General features: G+C 31.9%; 1 protein-coding gene across 2 annotated transcripts; it reads left to right on the plus strand.

Annotated features, from left to right (window-relative positions):
- The first annotated feature begins 12 nt into the window (after positions 1–12).
- Positions 13–26,594, plus strand: LOC140055688 (transcription factor ETV6-like). 2 transcript variants are annotated; one of them, XM_072101054.1, is made up of 10 exons: positions 13–317; positions 5,549–5,584; positions 7,186–7,315; positions 8,063–8,275; positions 9,128–9,337; positions 22,534–22,632; positions 23,230–23,601; positions 23,716–24,222; positions 24,607–24,850; positions 25,311–26,594. In XM_072101054.1, the coding sequence occupies exons 3-10, from the start codon at positions 7,276–7,278 to the stop codon at positions 25,654–25,656; spliced, it is 2,031 nt and encodes a 676-aa protein (XP_071957155.1). In that variant the 5' UTR covers positions 13–317; positions 5,549–5,584; positions 7,186–7,275; the 3' UTR covers positions 25,657–26,594. The 2 variants fall into 2 exon arrangements, with proteins under 2 accessions (XP_071957155.1, XP_071957156.1); XM_072101055.1 differs by lacking the exon at positions 7,186–7,315.
- Positions 26,595–27,325: the final 731 nt, after the last annotated feature.

Consider the following 27,325-nt stretch of genomic DNA (forward strand, 5'->3'; position numbering starts at 1 on the left):
GAGAGAGAGAGAGAGACCGGGAACCAGTGCCAAAACTGGTGCAGACGCCCTCTATCTGCTGCATGCATAATGTTTCTATAATTTATATTCAGCAGCTCAGAAAAAAAACAAAACAATGTTTGACGGCGGCGTCGCGCGGCTAGTTTGATCCTTTTCCAAGTACACAATTTCTGAGAAATAATGGCATAAATCGGCCATGAAGACGTTTTAATGACATCAGCTCAGTGAAGACGTTTATGCGCAAATTTGTTAAATTATTCATCAAATTAGTTATTGTATGATCAAGTTTCTCTGCTAGGCCTACTTTTTTTTACCTGGTACGTAATTTGTTTATTATTTATAGTGGCAGCAGTATGGCTGCCTATCCGGCAATGGATGAAACATCATAGGCCTAGGCGTATTATATGGGCTAGGCCTAGCCTTAGTTCTTGTTATTAATATTATATTGAATTTAATTATGTAGATATTATTTACTGACACAAAAAAAGCATTTGATTTGAAAAAATGCATTTGAATAAATAATAATTATTAATAATTAATATAATATAAATGACTGGGTGGGAGTCGTTCTTTCTGCAGGTCCACCAGCTGCTGGTCTTTCTGTTTGAGTTACGTTTTAGTTTAAGTAACAAAAATAGAAAAGAGAACAAGAGAAATTGACACAGGCTGTATCGTATTATTCCATTTAACGATATCGTATTTATTCCATTTAACGCTATCGTATTATTCCATTTAACGATATCGTATTATTCCATTTAACGATATCGTATTATTCCATTTAACGATATCGTATTATTCCATTTAACGATATCGTATTATTCCATTTAACGATATCGTATTATTCCATTTAACGATATCGTATTATTCCATTTAACGATATCGTATTATTCCATTTAACGATATCGTATTATTCCATTTAACGATATCGTATTATTCCATTTAACGATATCGTATTATTCCATTTAACGATATCGTATTATTCCATTTAACGATATCGTATTATTCCATTTAACGATACTGTATTATTCCATTTAACGATTTTCTAATTTGACAAGAAGACACATGGAGGACATTATCATCAATTGTCCAATTTGACCAAGTACTTGGAAAACTAAGACCTACACACCTTATCATCAATTGTCCAATTTGACCAAGTACTTGGAAAACTAAGAGTAAGACCTACACACCTTATCATCAATTGTCTGTCCAACTTGACAAATCTGTATTAATTAAAAGATGTGTGTGTGTGTTGCTCAACTCTTGACCAGACACCTGCCACTAGTTTACCAAATCTTTCTCATCCCTGTTTTATTAAATCATAATGTATAATTCAACGTTTGATTTTTCTATTTGCTGCCAAATTTATGAATCTCTAAAGGTAAATTGATTAGACCATAATATTAAATGATAATACATTGGCATTCAAATAAATTATTTGTCAGTATGTCCTAACATTCAAGTGCACAGAAAATAAATAAATACATTTTAACTTTTTTTTTAGAATTTCAAATGATGATCAATGACTTTAATTAAAGATGTATTGTCCCTTGAAACACAAAAAATTTTTAAAGTTTAAATTGGCCATATCAAAGTAATATTAAAGTTATTCACTTTAAGTCGAAAATTCAAGCCAAAAACAACAAGTTTATGTAATTAACAGGTAAATTAATTTGATTACATTTCGTCTGGAAAATCGTCACGAGCGAAAGTAAACAAAGATTTCAAACCATTAGTATGCATTATGCATGATGCTAATTAGCATGATGCTAATTAGGATTGTTTACAACTCGTCGCGGTTGGGAAGGTGTTTTCACACAGATCGCGAAGAAGTTTTATTATTATTATTATTTACCTCCGCCAAGGAGGTATATGTAATCGGTAGCGTGTGTTTGTTTGTTTGTTTGTTTGTTTGTTAGCAGGATTACTCAAAAAGTAATCACAAGATCTTTACCAAATGAATAGACAGATAGATATGTGGTCAAGGACTATTCCATTAAATTGTGGGACCATTTGGGACCACAGTCCCAATTCTGGACCACTTTTTAGTATACTTTTTCAGACCTGCTAGTGTTAAAAGATAGGACAGAATTTTTCAAAAGCCGGCGAGCAGTCTTAAAGTAACAAGTAAACTGAAATTGCATTTTCTCGAGAACTACTTGTCCAAAAAACTTCATTTTTTAACAAGAGGCAAGAGTTATAATTTGTGATTTGTAATTTTAAAACATAATTTGATTTAATGTGCACGTTTTTTGATGCGAGTAGTTTAAAAAACCTATTTCTTTTCAAATTCACTCGTTTGATTTTCGCGTTGCTGTTCTATTGTTAGTCAACTGAAGCTATTGTTAATTGAAAGGCTTGTTACATAACCATTACACCAAACTCGCATACACATGCTTGTAATGAAATTAGCCTAAATCACAAACAGCATTAAGACTAAAAATATATATTTTTTTTTTACCGGAGAAATATTATGTAGGAGAATTTTACAGTAGGCGGAGGTATGCACTCTCGGAGTGGCTTTCTAGTTACTACTTTGTTTACCCAGGGTAAGCCCAAACAGTTAAAAACTGATTTCCATTGGGGCCCTGCATTGACTTAAAAACCATTTACATAAAAGCATTTTGCTGAATATATTTCCTATGAAGTTCTGATTTAAATAACCCTATGGATGTGATGGTTCTTAACTCCTCTTCGACGCTATTCCACAGGGTTGCACCAACAACACTAAAACTTGTGGAGAAACATTCTTTTCTCGCAAAAGGAATCTTTAACTTCAACAATGTGGACTGCCTCGTTACACCTGACTGGGATAAGGGTGTAAATATATCAGTCATATATTCGGGAGTCATTTTATTTATGCATTTAAATACAAGGACAGTCCTTTTAAATGAAACTCTGTCCGAAAATGAAAGCCATGCATACAGAGTAGCCAAACAAGCGCGTTGCATTATGAGATATGTTTTGATCGATTTTGAACAAAAAAACCTCTGTATTTCGGTTAAATTAATTTTTTTCCGACTAATTTTTGGTGAAAGTTAATAAATCTATTATGATACTTCAAAATGACCCACTTTTTTTCGAAATATAAAAAAACAATTTTTTTTTTCAATTAGTCAAAGGGACAATACATCTTTAAGTGTTAAACCATCGTTGATTTCAGGATTAAATGGTTAAAAAAAAGTTAATTGGGAACTCCCTTTGTGGTAACCACCCTGAGTTTATTGCCTTTTACTCCGGAATTTCCCATACTATAAATTGCAACTCAACGTTTTCTTGTTTTTTTGTAAATCATTGTTGTAATCATTGTTGTAGAATGTAAAAATGTATCGCAATTAAATTTTACTGTAAAAATTAATTTTTTTTTATGAATGAATTGGACTCCTAAAATATGGTTTTGTATTTTAATGAATATTAAATGTTCTATTTAAATCTATTTCTGTAACAATCAATTGTTTACGTAGAATTCAATCAATGGATTGTCCTGTTACAAAGGCCTTGTTGTTATAATAGGAAGTAGAACACAATGTTCCTGGTAATAGTTAGCTGTAAACGAACAAGGGGAAGTCCCTTACACAACCCTATTGATTTAGTGTGCCTATTCTTTGTGTTACTTAAAGTTTGATACTTAAGTAACACAATACCTAATGAGTTTCGTATTGAAGGTCATATCTTAATTAGCGTTTAACAGAGTTAAGATTATTAAAGATAGTTTTGATTAAGAAATGTTTTCATTACAAAAATGGAAGAGTTATCAGTGTTTTCTGTATAAACAACAACAATACAATTGCAAAGCTCCTCCCTGTCATTCTCTCACCATCGATATCATGGCGTATTGATCGTCAATGTCAATTAAAATTACTAGTTTGTTTCTGCTAAAATGTTACAATGAATTCACAATGGATGGAATTTGTCACTGTGTATAATAATTTTAAACTAATATATTTTATACTGTAGATCTGTTTTTCTTACAAGTTACATTTTATCAAAATGTTGTACCATTAACATTATTAATGTTAATTTCTTAAAGAAATATGAAATGAATTGTGCCTATGATCACAATGTTACTACTGTAGGTTACAGATTGGGGTGTACTTTTGGAACACACAATACAGACACAATAGATAGGACCAGAGACTGACACAGTTTTTGACTTCACAATAAACTGATTATCATTTGTGCAATTCAATAAAACAGCGGATACAAATTGTGTAGGTTATTTGTACAAGTAGTCTTTTTGTGTAGATTAAGCTTTATTTCCTAGAACTAGATACTGTCTAAATTTTATTATTTTCCGCTTGTTTGATAAAGAGATGACTTAATAACCTTGTATCTATTTATATTTTCTTTTGTATTTATTTTGTGCCAGCCCTTTATACAGTAGAATACATTTTGAATAATAAATACTAAGAATGATTTGTATTGAGCTGTTTTACCCTTTGGAAAATCATCACTTTGTTGTTGAAACTGCAAAATAAAAATTTATAAAGATAGAATAATAAAAAAATTGTAATAAAAAAGCATTGAACCATTGTACCCTTTTATCAGATTAGCTCCTTCCAATCATGTCCAAAGTGAGATCCCCAAGTCTATCAAAATGAGCAATCATGTCCAAAGTGAGATCCCCAAGTCTATCAAATGAGCAATCATGTCCAAAGTGAGATCCCCAAGTCTATCAAATGAGCAATCATGTCCAAAGTGAGATCCCCAAGTCTATCAAATGAGCAATCATGTCCAAAGTGAGATCCCCAAGTCTATCAAATGAGCAATCATGTCCAAAGTGAGATCTCCAAGTCTATCAAATGAGCAATCATGTCCAAAGTGAGATCTCCAAGTCTATCAAATGAGCAATCATGTCCAAAGTGAGATCCCCAAGTCTATCAAATCATGGAGGTATAAAAACCTCCATGATCAAATGAGCAATCATGTCCAAAGTGAGATCCCCAAGTCTATCAAATGAGCAATCATGTCCAAAGTGAGATCCCCAAGTCTATCAAATGAGCAATCATGTCCAAAGTGAGATCCCCAAGTCTATCAAATGAGTTTATGATATTTACAGTAATTCATTCATTCAATCTTTTATTTTGGAATCTCTAGTCCATAGAAAGTAAAATTACGTTTAAATTAATTAAAAATAAACAAGACTGTAATACTCATCTTAGGATGGTATTAATGTGCTGTATGATGGCTTTATGTGAAAGACGTGTTTCTCTATATATTCAGGGGAAGTAGTAAAAATAAATGTATGTAACAACTTAAAGGAAGTAATTAAGTAATTGCCATTTTAAGTACCATTCCTTTGTCCAGGTTTCTGCGGTCCTTTGTCCACATCTTGGTTATTGTTTTACATTTGTAGGTTCCAAGTGTTCATTGTAAGTTTCTCATTATACTTTAAAATATTACGCATGCGTTTCCTCTTTCATTGGGAAGTTTTATCAATATATTCTACTTTTCTCATAGCAACCACCGGTAGACGCTTTATTAAACATAAAGAATTATATGTAAATGTAGTCGGCTTACTGATTTAGAACATTATTTGTTTTTATTGCAGTGTGAGCACGTACTTAAATTGGCATAGGATATTCTGGTAAGTACCATCAATGTTGACTTTATTTTTGAGAATTGTCTACTGTAATAATTTTAAAAATTATTATATTATTGACATGTTTCATGATGAAACATGATATATTGTCCCCCTATTTTTTGTTGAATATGCCATTTTAATGTCACCTAATAGTTATTCACTTTGACCAAAACCATAATTGGAAAAAAAATATTTTCATGAAAAAATCCAATTTAAAGCAAAAAAATACCTAAATATGTGTCAGACAATGGTTTTAAGTTAAAATTAACCATTTCCTTTGTCTTTTATGAGTGAAATCATTATTTCTGTTGATTTTTTTGTTAACAGAAGTAATACCTTTATTAAAACTGCAAAATGGCCTACTCAAGTCTGATTTTATTAATCTTTATTTTTCAGGTTTTTGTGGGACAATACATCTTTAATTATTTTTTTAATTTTTGAAAAATTCATAGAAGCTAACATAAACAAGAAATCTGGTACCAAAACTAGGAATGTAAACAAGAACACAAAACTAGACAATGAATGACATTTTCTTTATTTTACTAATTTCTCCTTTTAAAAAAAAAATAAATGGTTTAAACTTTGTAAAATGATATGATATTTTATAGAGTAGATATGAGAAGTGTTTCTCATTGTTAAAGCTGTAGTTAATAATGCAATATAAACCTAGAAAAAAAGCAGTAAAAATTTAAATGTGTCCTAATAGCTTCTTCCTCCTTACTACTTCCTTCCGTTATTCTGAGGGTTATTATTAACATCATGAAATCTATAACCAATCCAGCCTTGTTATCTGTATTGTATTTTCCTTTTATCTCCCTCTTCCTTTATCTTCCATGCGGCATCCATTCATTTCCTGTTGTTCCAGCTTTATGCATTTTTCCATCTCAAGCAATCAAACAATTAACAATCAAATTAAAGTATAAATTGTTTACCTCTACCAGAACTGAACAAAATGTTTGGTTGCTATGTCTTCCAAGCCCTAGGGACCCTGATCTGAAATGTATTTTATTTTTATCTCTTAAAAAATATACCAACATATACCATGCCAATTTGAAAATCAGACACCATTGGGCCCCAACCAACACGGCCATATTTTGGGGTGTTTTTTTTTATAACAATCATGAAACTCATGAAATATTTGTCCTTAATTTTTATTTTGTTGATGTATAGTTTGATATTATTATTGCAATTCAGCTTTTTGAGCTGCGATAGTCGAATAGTGTTACATTTTTTTATATTATGTTGAATAAATACCGAAATACAACACATTTTATACCTTCAAATCTATCTACTGTACACTGCTCTGCACAATGTACATTTACCTAAAGTTATTTGTTCACAGCAAACAGGATTACATTCAACCTATACTCCCTTGCTATTTGTTCTGCCTTCAATATATTATCTGCTTCACTTATTTTTCCAGGAATTTTGTCTGTTTGTGCTTAAAATAAATTCTGTTTTCCAAAAAGTTAATTCAAGTGCAATAAAGCCAATTCATAGATATTGATTGGATGGTTAATATTGTATTGACACAAGTTTACAATACCATAGCAGTCCAATCCAAAGGCCCGTTATCTTTTTATAGTCCCGCCTACATCTTTCAGTTTACCAGTACAGTAGTAAATCATTATTGAGTATAATAAGTGCTTCGCTGGGACAAATATTAAACAACAAAAATACAAGTTGCTGCAGCAATGCTATCGTCTTTACCACCACCATACATGCAGGCTCAAAGTAAGAAACATTAAGTTATGATTAATGTTCAATTAAATGTTCACTTTCAATTAATTATTTTTTTTAATACAATAATTGTTTTTTGTTTATTCTTATGTCAATTAAATTTTTTTTTATACTTTAACAAATATTTTCATACCTTCTTCTATTGTATGGTCTACCTAAAGAAAATTGAAAGATTTTATTTATATTTTCTTCCGAGACCATACATACAGTAATGCCATAAGACCATAAGACCATACAGTAATGCCATAATCAAACCTGCACCTTCCATTCAAGAATAAATATTTAGTTTTATCAGTACAGCTACTATCGAATAATACAGTATGTACTTATATCAGTACAGGTGTCTAATAATATGTAATTTCATCAGTACAGGTGTCTAATATTATGTAATTCTATCAGTACAGGTGTCTAATAATATGTAATTTCATCAGTACATGTGTCTAATAATATGTAATTTCATCAGTACATGTGTCTAATTTTATGTAATTTCATCACTACAGGTGTCTAATAATATGTAATTCTATCAGTACAGCTATCTAATAATTATATAATTTCATCAGTACAAGTGTCTAACATTATGTAATTTCATCAGTACAGGTGTCTAATATTATGTAATTTCATCAAGTACAGGTGTCTAATAATATGTAATTTCATCAGTACAGGTGTACTGTGTATTCTAGATACCAAAAAACCAAATCATACTAGATGAAGCTTTAACTAATTACATGATTTTCTTTTTAGTATATGCCGATATGACGTCTGATGAAGCATCACCCTCAACTGTGCGGCCCTTAAGCCAGACAGTAGTGGTTCCCCCTTACATCTCATTTGACTATCCATCTCTCTGTAGCCCTACTGGCAATCAGCATTCATCCGCTATGATTGGCTACGGCTCAGCAGTTGCTAAACCGGTTGCAATCCCTTCAACTTCCCCATATTCAGTTTTTCCAATATGTAAGTAAACAGACCTCTTTTATTTATTGAATTCAATTCAATACTTTTTTTTTGGTAACTGCTTTATTATGTGAACCCATGGCTGTAGCCAGCATAAGGCAGATGAGGTGCTCACCTCATCTGAAATTTTCAATTTTTACTACCCACCCCCATCACAGATCTTCATATTTTATATCAATAATTATATTTAAAGCATCTTTGTCTCGTCTGATTTTAACCTACGGCCTTGTTACCTACTGTAAATCTTTAGTGGCCGTCAATCACTTTCTTTCACTTAAGTTTTAAGGATTTCCCTACTGTAGTACTTAATTAGATATGAGAATGTTTAAACTGCAAGGGTGTTTCCCTGTGATTGGTGAACATGCCCACATACTTTGATTAATAATAGCCAAAATCTCTAATATGCACAGTAGCTAATTTTGTTTCCTGAATTTAATCCCCAATATTGTTGAAACCACATAAAAATTACCTAATCCAAGAAATTTTTTTAACTTTTATGCAAGATTTGTTTTTTAAATATTTTTATATAGTTTATTTTATATCATTGTTGTTACTTTGGGAGTACGGAACCTGAACTCTTGTTATAGTGATTAGGTTCACTTTTAGGTTCCTGCCTACTCCCTTAGTTTCTGTGTTTTGTTTGTTTGTAACTGGTTTTTGGCAATAAATAATAATAATAATAATAATGATTAATCTTGCCCCTTGGTCTCGTGCTGTTTGTATTGTATTTAACCCATTTTATCATATATTTAATATTGTAATATAATGTGATAAGCAAGACAATTTGAGTGATTGACAAAATAAAATAATTGAATTTAATGTTTAACTTTAAAAAAAAAAATTGTTTTGCAGCTAAATATCCACATTTATGGACAAAAGAAGATGTAAAGATTTGGCTAAAATGGTGTGTTGAAGAGTTTTCACTAAATGAGATTGCTGTTGATAGATTTTCGATGAATGGTAAAGCTTTGTGTCTGCTGCGTAAAGACGGCTTCAACGACCGTGTCCCCTACACTGGTGATGTTTTATATGAGCATCTTCAAACACTTTTACAACTTAAAAGTAAGTATTTTTTACAAAATAAAATCAGTTTTAAAACATGATAATTGTCGTATTTAATTGGGATTTTACCGGCGAGTACAGTTTATTTGTTGAGTACTTATTTAACAGAGTATTTTGAGCGTTGAGATTGTTCTTAACGAAAAAGCTTGCGTTGTTAATGTTTTCTATACGAATGATTTTCTGTTGAGCACAATCCGTATACAATTTACCATTCGAATATAAAAAGTACTCAACAAATATTTTAGAATGTTATCAATATTGTTTGACTCGGTGTCTTCACATTTTAGTCAGTATTGTAGCTTATCAATATTGTTTGACTCGGTGTCTTCACATTTTAGTCAGTATTGTAGCTTATCAATATTGTTTGACTCGGTGTCTTCACATTTTAGTCAGTATTGTAGCTTATCAATATTGTTTGACTCGGTGTCTTCACATTTTAGTCAGTATTGTAGCTTATCAATATTGTTTGACTCGTTGTCTTCACATTTTAGTCAGTATTGTAGCTTATCAATATTGTGTGACTCGGTGTCTTCACATTTTAGTCAGTATTGTAGCTTATCAATATTGTGTGACTCGGTGTCTTCACATTTTAGTCAGTATTGTGTGTTATCAATATTGTTTGACTCGGTGTCTTCACATTTTAGTCAGTATTGTGTGTTATCAATATTGTTTGACTCGGTGTCTTCACATTTTAGTCAGTATTGTAGCTTATCAATATTGTGTGACTCGGTGTCTTCACATTTTAGTCAGTATTGTAGCTCATCAATATTGTGTGACTCGGTGTCTTCACATTTTAGTCAGTATTGTAGCTTATCAATATTGTTTGACTCGGTGTCTTCACATTTTAGTCAGTATTGTAGCTTATCAATATTGTGTGACTCGGTGTCTTCACATTTTAGTCAGTATTGTAGCTTATCAATATTGTGTGACTCGGTGTCTTCACATTTTAGTCAGTATTGTAGCTTATCAATATTGTTTGACTCGGTGTCTTCACATTTTAGTCAGTATTGTAGCTTATCAATATTGTTTGACTCGTTGTCTTCACATTTTAGTCAGTATTGTAGCTTATCAATATTGTGTGACTCGTTGTCTTCGCATTTTAGTCAGTATTGTAGCTTATCAATATTGTGTGACTCGGTGTCTTCACATTTTAGTCGGTATTGTAGCTTATCAATATTGTTTGACTCGGTGTCTTCACATTTTAGTCAGTATTGTAGCTTATCAATATTGTGTGACTCGTTGTCTTTGCATTTTAGTCAGTATTGTAGCTTATCAATATTGTTTGACTCGGTGTCTTCACATTTTAGTCAGTATTGTAGCTTATCAATATTGTGTGACTCGGTGTCTTCACATTTTAGTCAGTATTGTAGCTTATCAATATTGTTTGACTCGGTGTCTTCACATTTTAGTCAGTATTGTAGCTTATCAATATTGTGTGACTCGTTGTCTTCGCATTTTAGTCAGTATTGTAGCTTATCAATATTGTTTGACTCGGTGTCTTCACATTTTAGTCAGTATTGTAGCTTATCAATATTGTTTGACTCGGTGTCTTCACATTTTAGTCAGTATTGTAGCTTATCAATATTGTGTGACTCGGTGTCTTCACATTTTAGTCAGTATTGTAGCTTATCAATATTGTGTGACTCGGTGTCTTCACATTTTAGTCAGTATTGTAGCTTATCAATATTGTTTGACTCGGTGTCTTCACATTTTAGTCAGTATTGTAGCTTATCAATATTGTGTGACTTGGTGTCTTCACATTTTAGTCAGTATTGTAGCTTATCAATATTGTGTGACTCGGTGTCTTCACATTTTAGTCAGTATTGTAGCTTATCAATATTGTTTGACTCGGTGTCTTCACATTTTAGTCAGTATTGTAGCTTATCAATATTGTGTGACTCGTTGTCTTCACATTTTAGTCAGTATTGTAGCTTATCAATATTGTGTGACTCGTTGTCTTCACATTTTAGTCAGTATTGTAGCTTATCAATATTGTGTGACTCGTTGTCTTCACATTTTAGTCAGTATTGTAGCTTATCAATATTGTTTGACTCGGTGTCTTCACATTTTAGTCAGTATTGTAGCTTATCAATATTGTTTGACTCGGTGTCTTCACATTTTAGTCAGTATTGTAGCTTATCAATATTGTTTGACTCGGTGTCTTCACATTTTAGTCAGTATTGTAGCTTATCAATATTGTTTGACTCGGTGTCTTCACATTTTAGTCAGTATTGTAGCTTATCAATATTGTTTGACTCGGTGTCTTCACATTTTAGTCAGTATTGTAGCTTATCAATATTGTTTGACTCGGTGTCTTCACATTTTAGTCAGTATTGTAGCTTATCAATATTGTGTGACTTGGTGTCTTCACATTTTAGTCAGTATTGTAGCTTATCAATATTGTGTGACTCGGTGTCTTCACATTTTAGTCAGTATTGTAGCTTATCAATATTGTTTGACTCGGTGTCTTCACATTTTAGTCAGTATTGTAGCTTATCAATATTGTGTGACTCGTTGTCTTCACATTTTAGTCAGTATTGTAGCTTATCAATATTGTGTGACTCGTTGTCTTCACATTTTAGTCAGTATTGTAGCTTATCAATATTGTGTGACTCGTTGTCTTCACATTTTAGTCAGTATTGTAGCTTATCAATATTGTTTGACTCGGTGTCTTCACATTTTAGTCAGTATTGTAGCTTATCAATATTGTGTGACTCGTTGTCTTCGCATTTTAGTCAGTATTGTAGCTTATCAATATTGTTTGACTCGGTGTCTTCACATTTTAGTCAGTATTGTAGCTTATCAATATTGTTTGACTCGGTGTCTTCACATTTTAGTCAGTATTGTAGCTTATCAATATTGTTTGACTCGGTGTCTTCGCATTTTAGTCAGTATTGTAGCTTATCAATATTGTTTGACTCGGTGTCTTCACATTTTAGTCAGTATTGTAGCTTATCAATATTGTTTGATTCGGTGTCTTCACATTTTAGTCAGTATTGTAGCTTATCAATATTGTTTGACTCGGTGTCTTCACATTTTAGTCAGTATTGTAGCTTATCAATATTGTGTGACTCGGTGTCTTCACATTTTAGTCAGTATTGTAGCTTATCAATATTGTTTGACTCGGTGTCTTCACATTTTAGTCAGTATTGTAGCTTATCAATATTGTGTGACTCGTTGTCTTCACATTTTAGTCAGTATTGTAGCTTATCAATATTGTGTGACTCGTTGTCTTCACATTTTAGTCAGTATTGTAGCTTATCAATATTGTTTGACTCGGTGTCTTCACATTTTAGTCAGTATTGTAGCTTATCAATATTGTGTGACTCGTTGTCTTCACATTTTAGTCAGTATTGTAGCTTATCAATATTGTGTGACTCGTTGTCTTCACATTTTAGTCAGTATTGTAGCTTATCAATATTGTGTGACTCGTTGTCTTCACATTTTAGTCAGTATTGTAGCTTATCAATATTGTGTGACTCGGTGTCTTCACATTTTAGTCAGTATTGTAGCTTATCAATATTGTGTGACTCGTTGTCTTCACATTTTAGTCAGTATTGTAGCTTATCAATATTGTTTGACTCGGTGTCTTCACATTTTAGTCAGTATTGTAGCTTATCAATATTGTGTGACTCGGTGTCTTCACATTTTAGTCAGTATTGTAGCTTATCAATATTGTGTGACTCGGTGTCTTCACATTTTAGTCAGTATTGTAGCTTATCAATATTGTGTGACTCGGTGTCTTCACATTTTAGTCAGTATTGTAGCTTATCAATATTGTGTGACTCGGTGTCTTCACATTTTAGTCGGTATTGTAGCTTATCAATATTGTTTGACTCGGTGTCTTCGCATTTTAGTCAGTATTGTAGCTTATCAATATTGTGTGACTCGGTGTCTTCACATTTTAGTCAGTATTGTAGCTTATCAATATTGTGTGACTCGTTGTCTTCACATTTTAGTCAGTATTGTAGCTTATCAATATTGTGTGACTCGGTGTCTTCACATTTTAGTCAGTATTGTAGCTTATCAATATTGTGTGACTTGGTGTCTTCACATTTTAGTCAGTATTGTAGCTTATCAATATTGTGTGACTCGTTGTCTTCACATTTTAGTCAGTATTGTAGCTTATCAATATTGTTTGACTCGGTGTCTTCACATTTTAGTCAGTATTGTAGCTTATCAATATTGTGTGACTCGTTGTCTTCACATTTTAGTCAGTATTGTAGCTTATCAATATTGTGTGACTCGGTGTCTTCACATTTTAGTCAGTATTGTAGCTTATCAATATTGTGTGACTCGGTGTCTTCACATTTTAGTCAGTATTGTAGCTTATCAATATTGTGTGACTCGGTGTCTTCACATTTTAGTCAGTATTGTAGCTTATCAATATTGTGTGACTCGGTGTCTTCACATTTTAGTCAGTATTGTAGCTTATCAATATTGTGTGACTCGGTGTCTTCACATTTTAGTCGGTATTGTAGCTTATCAATATTGTTTGACTCGGTGTCTTCGCATTTTAGTCAGTATTGTAGCTTATCAATATTGTGTGACTCGGTGTCTTCACATTTTAGTCAGTATTGTAGCTTATCAATATTGTGTGACTCGTTGTCTTCACATTTTAGTCAGTATTGTAGCTTATCAATATTGTGTGACTCGGTGTCTTCACATTTTAGTCAGTATTGTAGCTTATCAATATTGTTTGACTCGGTGTCTTCGCATTTTAGTCAGTATTGTAGCTTATCAATATTGTTTGACTCGGTGTCTTCACATTTTAGTCAGTATTGTAGCTTATCAATATTGTTTGATTCGGTGTCTTCACATTTTAGTCAGTATTGTAGCTTATCAATATTGTTTGACTCGGTGTCTTCACATTTTAGTCAGTATTGTAGCTTATCAATATTGTGTGACTCGGTGTCTTCACATTTTAGTCAGTATTGTAGCTTATCAATATTGTGTGACTCGTTGTCTTCACATTTTAGTCAGTATTGTAGCTTATCAATATTGTGTGACTCGGTGTCTTCACATTTTAGTCAGTATTGTAGCTTATCAATATTGTGTGACTCGGTGTCTTCACATTTTAGTCAGTATTGTAGCTTATCAATATTGTGTGACTCGGTGTCTTCACATTTTAGTCAGTATTGTAGCTTATCAATATTGTGTGACTCGGTGTCTTCACATTTTAGTCAGTATTGTAGCTTATCAATATTGTGTGACTCGGTGTCTTCACATTTTAGTCGGTATTGTAGCTTATCAATATTGTTTGACTCGGTGTCTTCGCATTTTAGTCAGTATTGTAGCTTATCAATATTGTGTGACTCGGTGTCTTCACATTTTAGTCAGTATTGTAGCTTATCAATATTGTGTGACTCGTTGTCTTCACATTTTAGTCAGTATTGTAGCTTATCAATATTGTGTGACTCGGTGTCTTCACATTTTAGTCAGTATTGTAGCTTATCAATATTGTGTGACTCGGTGTCTTCACATTTTAGTCAGTATTGTAGCTTATCAATATTGTTTGACTCGGTGTCTTCACATTTTAGTCAGTATTGTAGCTTATCAATATTGTTTGACTCGGTGTCTTCACATTTTAGTCAGTATTGTAGCTTATCAATATTGTTTGACTCGGTGTCTTCACATTTTAGTCAGTATTGTAGCTTATCAATATTGTTTGACTCGGTGTCTTCACATTTTAGTCAGTATTGTAGCTTATCAATATTGTGTGACTCGTTGTCTTCACATTTTAGTCAGTATTGTAGCTTATCAATATTGTGTGACTCGTTGTCTTCACATTTTAGTCAGTATTGTAGCTTATCAATATTGTTTGACTCGGTGTCTTCACATTTTAGTCAGTATTGTAGCTTATCAATATTGTGTGACTCGTTGTCTTCACATTTTAGTCAGTATTGTAGCTTATCAATATTGTGTGACTCGTTGTCTTCACATTTTAGTCAGTATTGTAGCTTATCAATATTGTGTGACTCGTTGTCTTCACATTTTAGTCAGTATTGTAGCTTATCAATATTGTGTGACTCGGTGTCTTCACATTTTAGTCAGTATTGTAGCTTATCAATATTGTGTGACTCGTTGTCTTCACATTTTAGTCAGTATTGTAGCTTATCAATATTGTTTGACTCGGTGTCTTCACATTTTAGTCAGTATTGTAGCTTATCAATATTGTGTGACTCGGTGTCTTCACATTTTAGTCAGTATTGTAGCTTATCAATATTGTGTGACTCGGTGTCTTCACATTTTAGTCAGTATTGTAGCTTATCAATATTGTGTGACTCGGTGTCTTCACATTTTAGTCAGTATTGTAGCTTATCAATATTGTGTGACTCGGTGTCTTCACATTTTAGTCGGTATTGTAGCTTATCAATATTGTTTGACTCGGTGTCTTCGCATTTTAGTCAGTATTGTAGCTTATCAATATTGTGTGACTCGGTGTCTTCACATTTTAGTCAGTATTGTAGCTTATCAATATTGTGTGACTCGTTGTCTTCACATTTTAGTCAGTATTGTAGCTTATCAATATTGTGTGACTCGGTGTCTTCACATTTTAGTCAGTATTGTAGCTTATCAATATTGTGTGACTTGGTGTCTTCACATTTTAGTCAGTATTGTAGCTTATCAATATTGTGTGACTCGTTGTCTTCACATTTTAGTCAGTATTGTAGCTTATCAATATTGTTTGACTCGGTGTCTTCACATTTTAGTCAGTATTGTAGCTTATCAATATTGTGTGACTCGTTGTCTTCACATTTTAGTCAGTATTGTAGCTTATCAATATTGTGTGACTCGGTGTCTTCACATTTTAGTCAGTATTGTAGCTTATCAATATTGTGTGACTCGGTGTCTTCACATTTTAGTCAGTATTGTAGCTTATCAATATTGTGTGACTCGTTGTCTTCACATTTTAGTCAGTATTGTAGCTTATCAATATTGTTTGACTCGGTGTCTTCACATTTTAGTCAGTATTGTAGCTTATCAATATTGTGTGACTCGTTGTCTTCACATTTTAGTCAGTATTGTAGCTTATCAATATTGTGTGACTCGGTGTCTTCACATTTTAGTCAGTATTGTAGCTTATCAATATTGTTTGACTCGGTGTCTTCGCATTTTAGTCAGTATTGTAGCTTATCAATATTGTTTGACTCGGTGTCTTCACATTTTAGTCAGTATTGTAGCTTATCAATATTGTTTGATTCGGTGTCTTCACATTTTAGTCAGTATTGTAGCTTATCAATATTGTTTGACTCGGTGTCTTCACATTTTAGTCAGTATTGTAGCTTATCAATATTGTGTGACTCGGTGTCTTCACATTTTAGTCAGTATTGTAGCTTATCAATATTGTGTGACTCGTTGTCTTCACATTTTAGTCAGTATTGTAGCTTATCAATATTGTGTGACTCGGTGTCTTCACATTTTAGTCAGTATTGTAGCTTATCAATATTGTGTGACTCGGTGTCTTCACATTTTAGTCAGTATTGTAGCTTATCAATATTGTGTGACTCGGTGTCTTCACATTTTAGTCAGTATTGTAGCTTATCAATATTGTGTGACTCGGTGTCTTCACATTTTAGTCAGTATTGTAGCTTATCAATATTGTGTGACTCGGTGTCTTCACATTTTAGTCGGTATTGTAGCTTATCAATATTGTTTGACTCGGTGTCTTCGCATTTTAGTCAGTATTGTAGCTTATCAATATTGTGTGACTCGGTGTCTTCACATTTTAGTCAGTATTGTAGCTTATCAATATTGTGTGACTCGTTGTCTTCACATTTTAGTCAGTATTGTAGCTTATCAATATTGTGTGACTCGGTGTCTTCACATTTTAGTCAGTATTGTAGCTTATCAATATTGTGTGACTCGGTGTCTTCACATTTTAGTCAGTATTGTAGCTTATCAATATTGTTTGACTCGGTGTCTTCACATTTTAGTCAGTATTGTAGCTTATCAATATTGTTTGACTCGGTGTCTTCACATTTTAGTCAGTATTGTAGCTTATCAATATTGTTTGACTCGGTGTCTTCACATTTTAGTCAGTATTGTAGCTTATCAATATTGTTTGACTCGTTGTCTTCACATTTTAGTCAGTATTGTATGTTATCAATATTGTGTGACTCGGTGTCTTCACATTTTAGTCAGTATTGTAGCTTATCAATATTGTTTGACTCGTTGTCTTCACATTTTAGTCAGTATTGTAGCTTATCAATATTGTGTGACTCGGTGTCTTCACATTTTAGTCAGTATTGTAGCTTATCAATATTGTGTGACTCGGTGTCTTCACATTTTAGTCAGTATTGTAGCTTATCAATATTGTTTGACTCGGTGTCTTCACATTTTAGTCAGTATTGTAGCTTATCAATATTGTTTGACTCGGTGTCTTCACATTTTAGTCAGTATTGTAGCTTATCAATATTGTTTGACTCGGTGTCTTCACATTTTAGTCAGTATTGTATGTTATCAATATTGTTTGACTCGGTGTCTTCACATTTTAGTCAGTATTGTAGCTTATCAATATTGTTTTTTTTTATGGTTGTCATTTTAAATTCATCGCTCTAATTATTGTTTTACTGGTGGTTATTTTGATTCAGTATTTTCAGTGTAAATATTTAAAGATGATCAGTTAATAATAATTTAATAACCCAGATATTTTGGAGCTAATATAAATGTTTGTCTTGTACCAAGTGTAAATAATGACAACCATAATACGTATCAAGTCAACACATATTATAAGATAGCTGCCAGATATTTGCTTTTCTCATAGATATCTCTAACTTTTCTTGGTAAAAGATACATCAGTTGGGATAACATAGATATTAATTGTGACTTTATCTATCTATGACGTTAAAACACCTAAATTAAGGTCATCATTGTATTGTGTTCATAAAGTTGCGTTGCAGAGCTGATTTGGGGTTCCACAGGACGATAAGATGAAATCTTTCATGTATCCTTACAGAAGTGACTTTCTGCTGATGTAACTTAATATAATGTGCTTTATTGGTAGATAATAATTATACGAGGAGGGTTTATTTTAGTATTGCACAACACTGCTGCTATTGACATACGAAATAAATTAATGATTATTTTTAACCCTATTAAGGGACACATTTGGGACCCAACATGACCCTTAAAAGTGGAGGTGCACAAAAAAAAAGGATCAAATAATAGGATTTATTTTCACAGCAGTAGAACATTTAAAAAGATAATTTGCCCTTTACCAGAAAGTAAATTAAAAGGTTTAAATTAAATTATGCAAACTCATGAATGTTAAATTTCCAAAATTCTTTCCGAGTATGTTATTAAAAGCTTATAATATCATCATTTATTTACGGATGCTAAACTTCCCTTTGAAAAGTTTCCTATTTGAGTAGTTAGTACAGTATATACATACTAAGGTGGGGCATGTTAAGGAAGATTACGATATTGGAAGACCGAAGGGAAAGTCCCACAAAAGTTAAATGGTAGATTGAGATAATGCTTCATTTAATGTATAGAAGGTTATGCATCTTGGTGTACAGTACATTCATTTCTTTATTTCCATTTTTTTATTTTTACACAATCCAATTAGTAAGATTTTCTTAATATTTTTACTTAAAGAAGTTTGTTGAATTGAATATTTACTGAAGTTGTAAAAAGTTCATTTAGAAATTTTGGAAGGTTGTGCATTCTTTTGGATTTTATGTTACCACCCGGAACTTATTCTAAAAAGATTAAATTAACAAAAGAACTAATCGTTAGACATCAACAATGATTGTTATTAATGGTTTAAACCATGAATGACCTAAATTTTATGAAGGATTAGATCATGAAAAATAATTCCCTGAAACTTTAATACCGGTATACAATAGGGCCTTAGGCTAACTTAAGTGTGATTGGAGGGAATAAGGTTTGAAACAGTATGATAGGAGGTTTATAAGGTTATGATTGCATCCATCTTAGTGACGTCATTATTGACATTTAAGGTATTCAACATTACCTGCGAGATATGCAATTATAACTTTGTATTTTTTAGGTACTTTCCCCTTTTTTCCATGATAAATGAAAGATTGATATTTGAAGTCAAAATGATGAGTTTGACAAATCTTAAAAAACATCCTTTGTTTTCTTTATTCTTAATGGCTCTTTAAATTATCATTTCTTTTTTCTGTTTCAATTCATGTAAATGACATTTATTTCTTTAGATACAGTTTGTTTTATTTTGTTGGTTAGTAGTGAAGCTATAGCTTGGTGGTTAACGTAGTGGCTTTTGGCTTGGTGGTTTACCTGCTTGCCTTCCAATCCCAACGTCCAGGGTTCAATCCTTATCTAGTGCCTGGATTGCAACAACTTTTTATACTCCACTCCCTAAGCATCAAATAAAACTTAGCTGTTTATACATACTGTAATTTTCGAATTTTAAATTTTACTAATCTGAAATATAATAATGAAACATGAGAACTCCAAATAAAACATTTTCAATATGTGTTGTTCCATCAAGAATCTTGGTATACTAAATACTGTATATAAAGTGTACTAAAATTATGAAAAGAAATGAAATAAATACATATAACATTAATTATAGGTTAAAGTAAGTTGTGTGAATATGTTTATGACTTTGCTGGATCTGGTAATTTCCGTCAGCCAACCAACCACACCTTTGAGTAAACACTCTAGTATGTTTGTTTACCATCATCATATATAATGCAATTAAAATGGGATATTAAAAGCAAAAGTACTTTATTACCAGGAAGTTTATAAGATCATTGTCCATAGTCTTATTTGTAGTTATGTTGATTTGGCATAATGCCAAAGTGCTGGCTAACATTTACAGCCTCCCTCGTCATTTTTACAAACAATTATAGGTTGATTAATGATTTTGATTTGCTAGGACCTATGAAGTCATGGTTATTTGGCAAGTTGTGTCATTCTGTGTCACAGACATGCCCAATTCTAACCTTTTTTTTGGATAATCATCATGAAACAAAGTTCAAATTGATTTTAGTGATCAAATGATGTAATGGCGCAATGTCTAAGGTCCCCGCAAAGCCAAAGCTCCATCAACCTCTCTTGCAATCTTTTCAAATGTTTTACAGAAAGTTTTATGGAGTTAAATTTGTTGTGTGAATGTGAACTTCTTGAAATTAAATGTAAGGTATGATAATGAAAGAAACTCTGGTCATCACCTCTCTTGCCAATAATATTTATGCAGATGTAACGCACCCTTTTATTGTAAACAATTTGTTAGATTTTATAATTTGGCTTGATGTTGATATTCAAAATGATAACTGCTTCACATCAAAAGTGTAAGCTATGTCACAAATCATCTGCTTTTATTCCCCCAAGTTTATTTTAAGATCAATCTGAATGACTTTAGTGAGAATTTGAAATTCTCAAAATCAATCAACTTTTCCAAGAATTTCAGGCACATTGTGTTTGATGCCAATTTCAAGTTGTTTCTTAGTAATGCATGCAAAAACATATCAATTGAAGCCAGATGACAAAAATAAGTTGATATTATATACAGTGACAATAGTAGTAGTTGCTCACTCTCTGCACAATACATTTGATGAAAGTAAACACACTTAAAATCCTTAAATCCTTTATTCCCTCCGGTATCATCCAGTACAACAGGAAGTCAAGAAGATAATTTTATATTGTAATTTTTTAGATGTTTTTATATGAATGGTTTTATGCTATATTTGTTTTTATAGTGTTTTCTTTGTTATTATGACGAGCAATGAATTTCCTTTTTGAGGATCAATAAAAGTTATCTTATCTTATCTTATCTTACTTCTTCTACAAAGGAAAATCAAAACAAATACAGTAGATGGATAATCATTGCATATTTGTTTTTAATAACTTGTTAAGATAATTTTGTGTGTACTGGTGTATTTTGTGTGTACTGGTGTATTAATCAATTAACACTAATTGGTTTTTTTATATAGCTATTGTAATGTACTATTATTCATATTGTAATTCATATTTCTTATGATGTTATATAATGTTATATGGCTATATGAATATTCTTATTCTCAGGTAGTATTAAAATTTAAAAAAAAATTAATCTAATCTAATCCAAAGTAAGTCCAATGGATTAGATTGATATCTTTATAAACATTATAATGCTATCATTTAATTCTGTTTATTATAATTTTACTTATTTATACTGAATGTACCTTTCAGTGATAAAGCATTGATTTCAAAAGTGGTTCAGTAGGGAACATTAACAACATAATAAAAATAATTCAAAGACAGCAAAGTTAATTTTTAAAAAAGAAAAGGAAAATGAAAGAAGCAAAACCACAAATATATTACAGTGTTATGTGAGAGGAAAATATAATTGTTAAAGAAAAATAATTAAATATTTATATTTAAAATTATTAAGTGAAACAATATCATATTTCTGTCTAGATTGAAATAGCGTGGGATGAACTCACAAAGGACAATTATTAAAAAGTGTACGACAGGCTACCCTGGAAATTCTCTGAAACAGATTTGATTATTATTTGAAATAACAGTGACAATAATAAGCTACACACATGAAAGACAAGATTAAATAAATTGAATAAATTATGCAAATTAGATTTAATAACCCCATGAAATAAGCAACCCTCAATACAGTAAATATGGTCAATAATATATAAATAAAACAATAAATTTGTGAATTTACTGTGAATTGTACTATAATATCAATCTCTACTCAGAGTCTAGAATAATAATTTTAATTTCTTCTTTTGGAGATAATAAATAAAGTATGTTTTATGTCTTATAGATCTAAAAGATAAAGTGTTACCTCCTCTATTAAACAGTCTGTAGTGTAAAACATTTTAACAGTCATTTTTTTTATTATCTAGTTTCAAAGTAATGTTTTTTATATATATTCATTTATTTATTTCTGTCTTTATTGTGAAGACACCTTCAGTATGGTTGCACTGATATCATCACTTTGGGATATCATCACTTGGGGATATCATCACTTGGGGATAACATAAATCAGATGTACAAAAGTAAAACAATTGAAGTAAAGTAAAATAATAAAAAGAAAAGTACAAATTTAAATGGATAACTACTGTAGAGACATAATTATATACATTTGCCATTGTATAAAATTCACAATTAAAATATTGGTATATATGTGCATCATTCAATTAGAAAACAAGTGATAAAGGTTAATTATTTTAATTAAGTTTAATATTAAAATGTTTCTTTTACAGATATCCATGATCCACAAGTTCAATCAAATTCTTTACAGAAATGCTCAAATAATGCAGCAGAAAGCAGGCAATGCCAAGCTTCACATATTCAAGCATCAGGTACTATTTCACAATTTAATAACATTTACAGGGATTAGATGTTTTTGGCTGTTGGATAGTCTAAAGCTCTGTCTACACTATCAAACTAGATTGACAAAAAGTGTGATGTGCCCAAATATGGTAGTGATATGACATCATCATGTCCATATATGGGCACATCACATTTTTGTCACATTAAGTTTGATTTAGCTTACTTTATTTAAGGTCCCATTGTGTGTTTGTTTCTTATATATCATATATTATACACACACGTGCAGGAAAGGCTTCTTCATATGTGAAAAAATTAAAAGATAGCTGACCTACTTCCTGAATATAAAAACTACTTCCTGAATATAAAAACTACTTCCTAAATATAAAATCTACTTCCTAAATATAAAACCTACTTCCTAAATATTAAAACTACTTCCTAAATATTAAAACCAGACAGTTATCGTAACTCATCATTAGGGCCCCTTGATTGTCAGCATACTCTGTAACTGTCACTCTATAATTAAGGTTGAATAAAAATAAAAACGTTTTTGAATCATGTGAATAGATTCAATTCATATTTTTTTTCTACTACTAAATTTATTTTATATAAATTGTTCTACTTTGTAGATGAAAGACACCACAGAAGTCCTCACAGGCAACCATCGAATACACCGCCCTCTATCCAAGTACACAGTCATTATTCTTACCAACCGGATCAACGTCATTGCACAAGCCCCTGCAACACTGAAAGATATCAACATTTTTCATCATTTCCAACACGACAGAGCCCTGGTCAAGTTGTTCAAAGAAGCCCGACACTTCAGAGTCCTCTACATGTTAGGAAGCAATTTTGTTATGACACGGCGGATCGACGGAGGTCAATATCTACTACGCCACCTGGTGTTACTAGGACAAATCCAACTTCATCTGATGTTACTAGGACAACACTAGCCTTAAGTGCAACAGCATTTCCTCTTAATTTGTCAGTTTCTCATACTGGTAAATACTTTATTTTTTAACAGTATGGAAAACTATTATGCATGGTATCAGTTAGCTAGTCTTGCTCTACACAATTGAGCGCAGAATTCTTATCTTACTATTTCTCAATTGCAGATAAAACAGAAACTCCAAGTAGTGATTCTGGAACAAGCTCTCCAAGTGAGATTATGGATGAAAAGATTCGTAAACATGCCAAGAGAAGCCGCCACCACCATATGAAGACTCCTTACGACACCTCTGATAATATAGTGGTCGATCGTTCCTCATTCAAACGTCGAGTGATTGTCTCTCCAACTTACCACTCACAGTTACAAGACAACATCGCCAAAGAAGCTCATCGAAAACATGAATCTACCTTATACAAATACAAAGGAAGTGACCATCATAAAATACCTGGTCAAGAGTCCAGACAAAAAAGTCCAATCCATTTGGAAATTGGTGAAAGATTCCCGATTCCTGTTCCACAATTCCAATTTAAGCCAGACTTAGCGATTCCAGTTTTTCCTGGAACAAGTTCCATAATGCAGAGCAGGCAGGCATATCAAGGGTCAAACTTTGGCGTCATACCTGGCTTCACAACAACTGTAACTGAGAAGTGTTCAGAAAATTCAAAACCAACAGGTAAAATTACTAGTTTTAAAATCTCTTTTATTTTATTGGGTATGCACACAATGTATTCAGTAATGTGTATGTACTACGGCCACAAGTTGATGATTATACATGTAGTGTAGCATTTTTATTGTGGAATAGAAACTTGTTCACAAAAGTGTGTTTTTTCAAAAGAAAAAGAATGATTCATTTAATTCAATCATTTTCAGATTAAACACTTAAATAATAGATTTTGAGAGCAGCGAGCAGGAACAAGCATTAACAATTTTCAGCTCGTCGTAGCTGAACAATATGATAACAATTAATGACAAAAAAGACTAAACAAATTATTAACACAATTGATATAATAATATAATGTAATATAAACAAAATGGTAATGTTTTTTTTATCTATTAGATGGTCGATTGCTTTGGGACTTCCTTGGGCAGCTTCTTCTTGATCGCAAATACCAGCCATATATCCGCTGGGAAGATGAACAGCTGCGAATATTCCGCATCCTAGATCCTGTTGCCATTGCCAACCTGTGGGGGCGACAAAAGAACCGCACAAATATGACTTATGAGAAGCTATCGAGGGCGCTGCGTTATTATTACAAGATGAATATTATTAGAAAGGAGCCTGGACAGAAGTTAACTTACAGGTAAGATGACATGCATCAGCAAACACATCACATGCCAATTACATGACGGAAAATTACCAATCAAAAGGCTGTGGGTATCAGTCTCTTAATGGAAATACAAATAAAATAAACAAAAAAGCAGATTGGAACAATAAAGTAAAACAGCAAGACAGAAATTTCAGAGCTTTCGAGTAACACTAACCATTCAAAAATTTGGTTAAGCAAGCAAGTAAAAGTAAAAGATATTTTAATATCTGGAAACAGTACTGTTTTCCATCTTATCAGATCTCGTCAGTGCAGCTCAGGTTTCAAATTATTAATCACATGACTGGCTAAATATAGCCTGGAGCAGGCAAGTGGGTCATGGTATACATTTTATTTAGGAAAAAGAAAAAAAAAAGTCATTAATAGAACATTTATCTCCATCAAAAATGTACAACATGGCACATTCTGAAATGTACCTTTACTTCTCCATTTGCAGGTTTTTACAAGATCCTCAAGAGTTGGCTTTGACATACAGGAACAACAAATCGAAAAAAAATAGTGACCTCGCTGGTGAAGTTGACAAGGGAGTTGTAAGCGAAGACGAAGAGCATGGTGATGAAAGTGATATTGAAGAAATGGCAGAAAGTAGTGTATGCATAAACGAACAAATGAGGCTGATTGACCAAGACAATACCCAAAGAATGGGTGAAAGTCTCAATGCCGAAAAAGGACATGAAAGAGAATATATTGATGACTTAAATCTACAAAATACAAATGATACAACATGTGTAATTAAGTTGGAGCCTAAGAGTGACACTGACATTCCAGAAAGCAACAAATAATCAAATTTGGGAAATACCTCTCCTGAGTCAGACTACGGGAAGGTAGCCTTAAGACTAAGTTAGGTACACTGGGGACGATAAATAAAATGATAATATCTATTTTTGACACTATATTATTATGTTAGTGCTGGATCCTCCCTTGAAATGTGTATATGGTTAGACTATATATGTAATTTCACTTTAGACAGAATTTTTTCTTTAAATTAGTTTAAGAGTACCACAATGTAGAAATCTGCTTCATTAGACTCTCTCTCTCTTGCATGTTTTAATCTTTAATGTTAACATGTGTTTTGTTTCCAATACCCAGGGTTTATTGTACTTGTTAAGTTAGAAATTAATTTAATTGTTAAAAATAAAATATTGAGATACTAATGTGTAACAGTATATTATTTTTTATTAAGATATTCTCAGTAATCAAATTATAAATATGAGTCAAGTATGTGCTATTTATGTATTGAGTTTGTACAGTTAAGTTAAATAAGTTCATTGGATCAAATTAGGATTGAATATTTACAATGATATAATGTATGTAAACCAAGATAGGGAGAAACAAACCTATCATTTGTACCAATGTTGTTGAGGTGTAAAATTGATGATCTTATGTTAGGGATCATGTTCGTTCAACCAAAACAGTTCATGAGCCTTTTTTGCGGACTTTTTCAATAGTTTACAAATTATTATTTTGTTATATCGCAGGGCGATGTAAAATTCCTCTCCTTCATTAGGAAAATGTATATAAAATTGTGAGAATATAAATTATAAATTAAATTCTTGTATTTCAAATCAAATACATACAATATGTTGGAGCAAGTATATTTGCTTTTTATTTTCTTTCAGTTTCAAGTTTGAGATGAAATGAGAAACTGATACAAAGCCGAGAAACAAAATCTCTAAGAATATATGATATTATTGTACATAAATGTTGAGTGTAATAAACCAGAACTAATTTTAAACCCGTGTATTTTACCCTTTGTGAATAAGACCATATAGAGGATGATAACGATGCACGCCTACCTAATAGTCACAAGGACATGACATGAAATGACATTATACATGAGATTACCGGTAGATGACATGACATGAAAAGCTAATACTGCATGAAAATAATAATAGTAGAAAGATTATTTTACATTTTGTCCGAGGATAACCAAAACAGCTATTGTGGGAGACAAGGAAAGTATTACATTCCATTTTATTAGAAATATTTAGGACAAAAATTATACTGTACTTTCAATAAGTTTTTACAGTACATTGTACTATGATTTCATTGGCTACTTCTGGAAGAACCCCTAAGTTCATGAAATATCAAACGTAGTCTGGAATTCAGACGTTGTATGGCAGAAACTTTAAGCACCTATTTTTTCAGATATATAAAATGTACCAAACTGGTCGATGGAGATGTTTGAATACAAACCGACTGCTGTTTAAAGAGGCTAGACTTCGGCAATACCATTATGATAAACGGGCAATAAACTTATTTATTTATTAAAAATGTGGCAAATAGTCCAACTTAATTTTCATCATTAGATAGAATATTAGTAATCCATTAATTAATATTCCGTATTAATGTAATACTTTTTCTACAAATTAACTCATTAAATATTTCAGAGTTTCGTCGTTGTTGTAAAAATACGTTAATGGATTCGTCCGCGAAGAAAGGGGCTAACAA

Source organism: Antedon mediterranea, chromosome 7 (genome assembly GCF_964355755.1).
Source record: "Antedon mediterranea chromosome 7, ecAntMedi1.1, whole genome shotgun sequence".
Classification (NCBI taxonomy): domain Eukaryota; kingdom Metazoa; phylum Echinodermata; class Crinoidea; order Comatulida; family Antedonidae; genus Antedon; species Antedon mediterranea.

Bases quoted from the DNA above. Each gene is read 5' to 3' on its own strand.
- LOC140055688 (XM_072101054.1), top strand. From the start codon at position 7,276: ATGCTATCGTCTTTACCACCACCATACATGCAGGCTCAAA. The intron at 22,633-23,229 runs GTACTATTTCAC...TCTACTTTGTAG, and splicing joins TTCACATATTCAAGCATCAG to ATGAAAGACACCACAGAAGT. The intron at 24,851-25,310 runs GTAAGATGACAT...CTCCATTTGCAG, and splicing joins GGACAGAAGTTAACTTACAG to GTTTTTACAAGATCCTCAAG.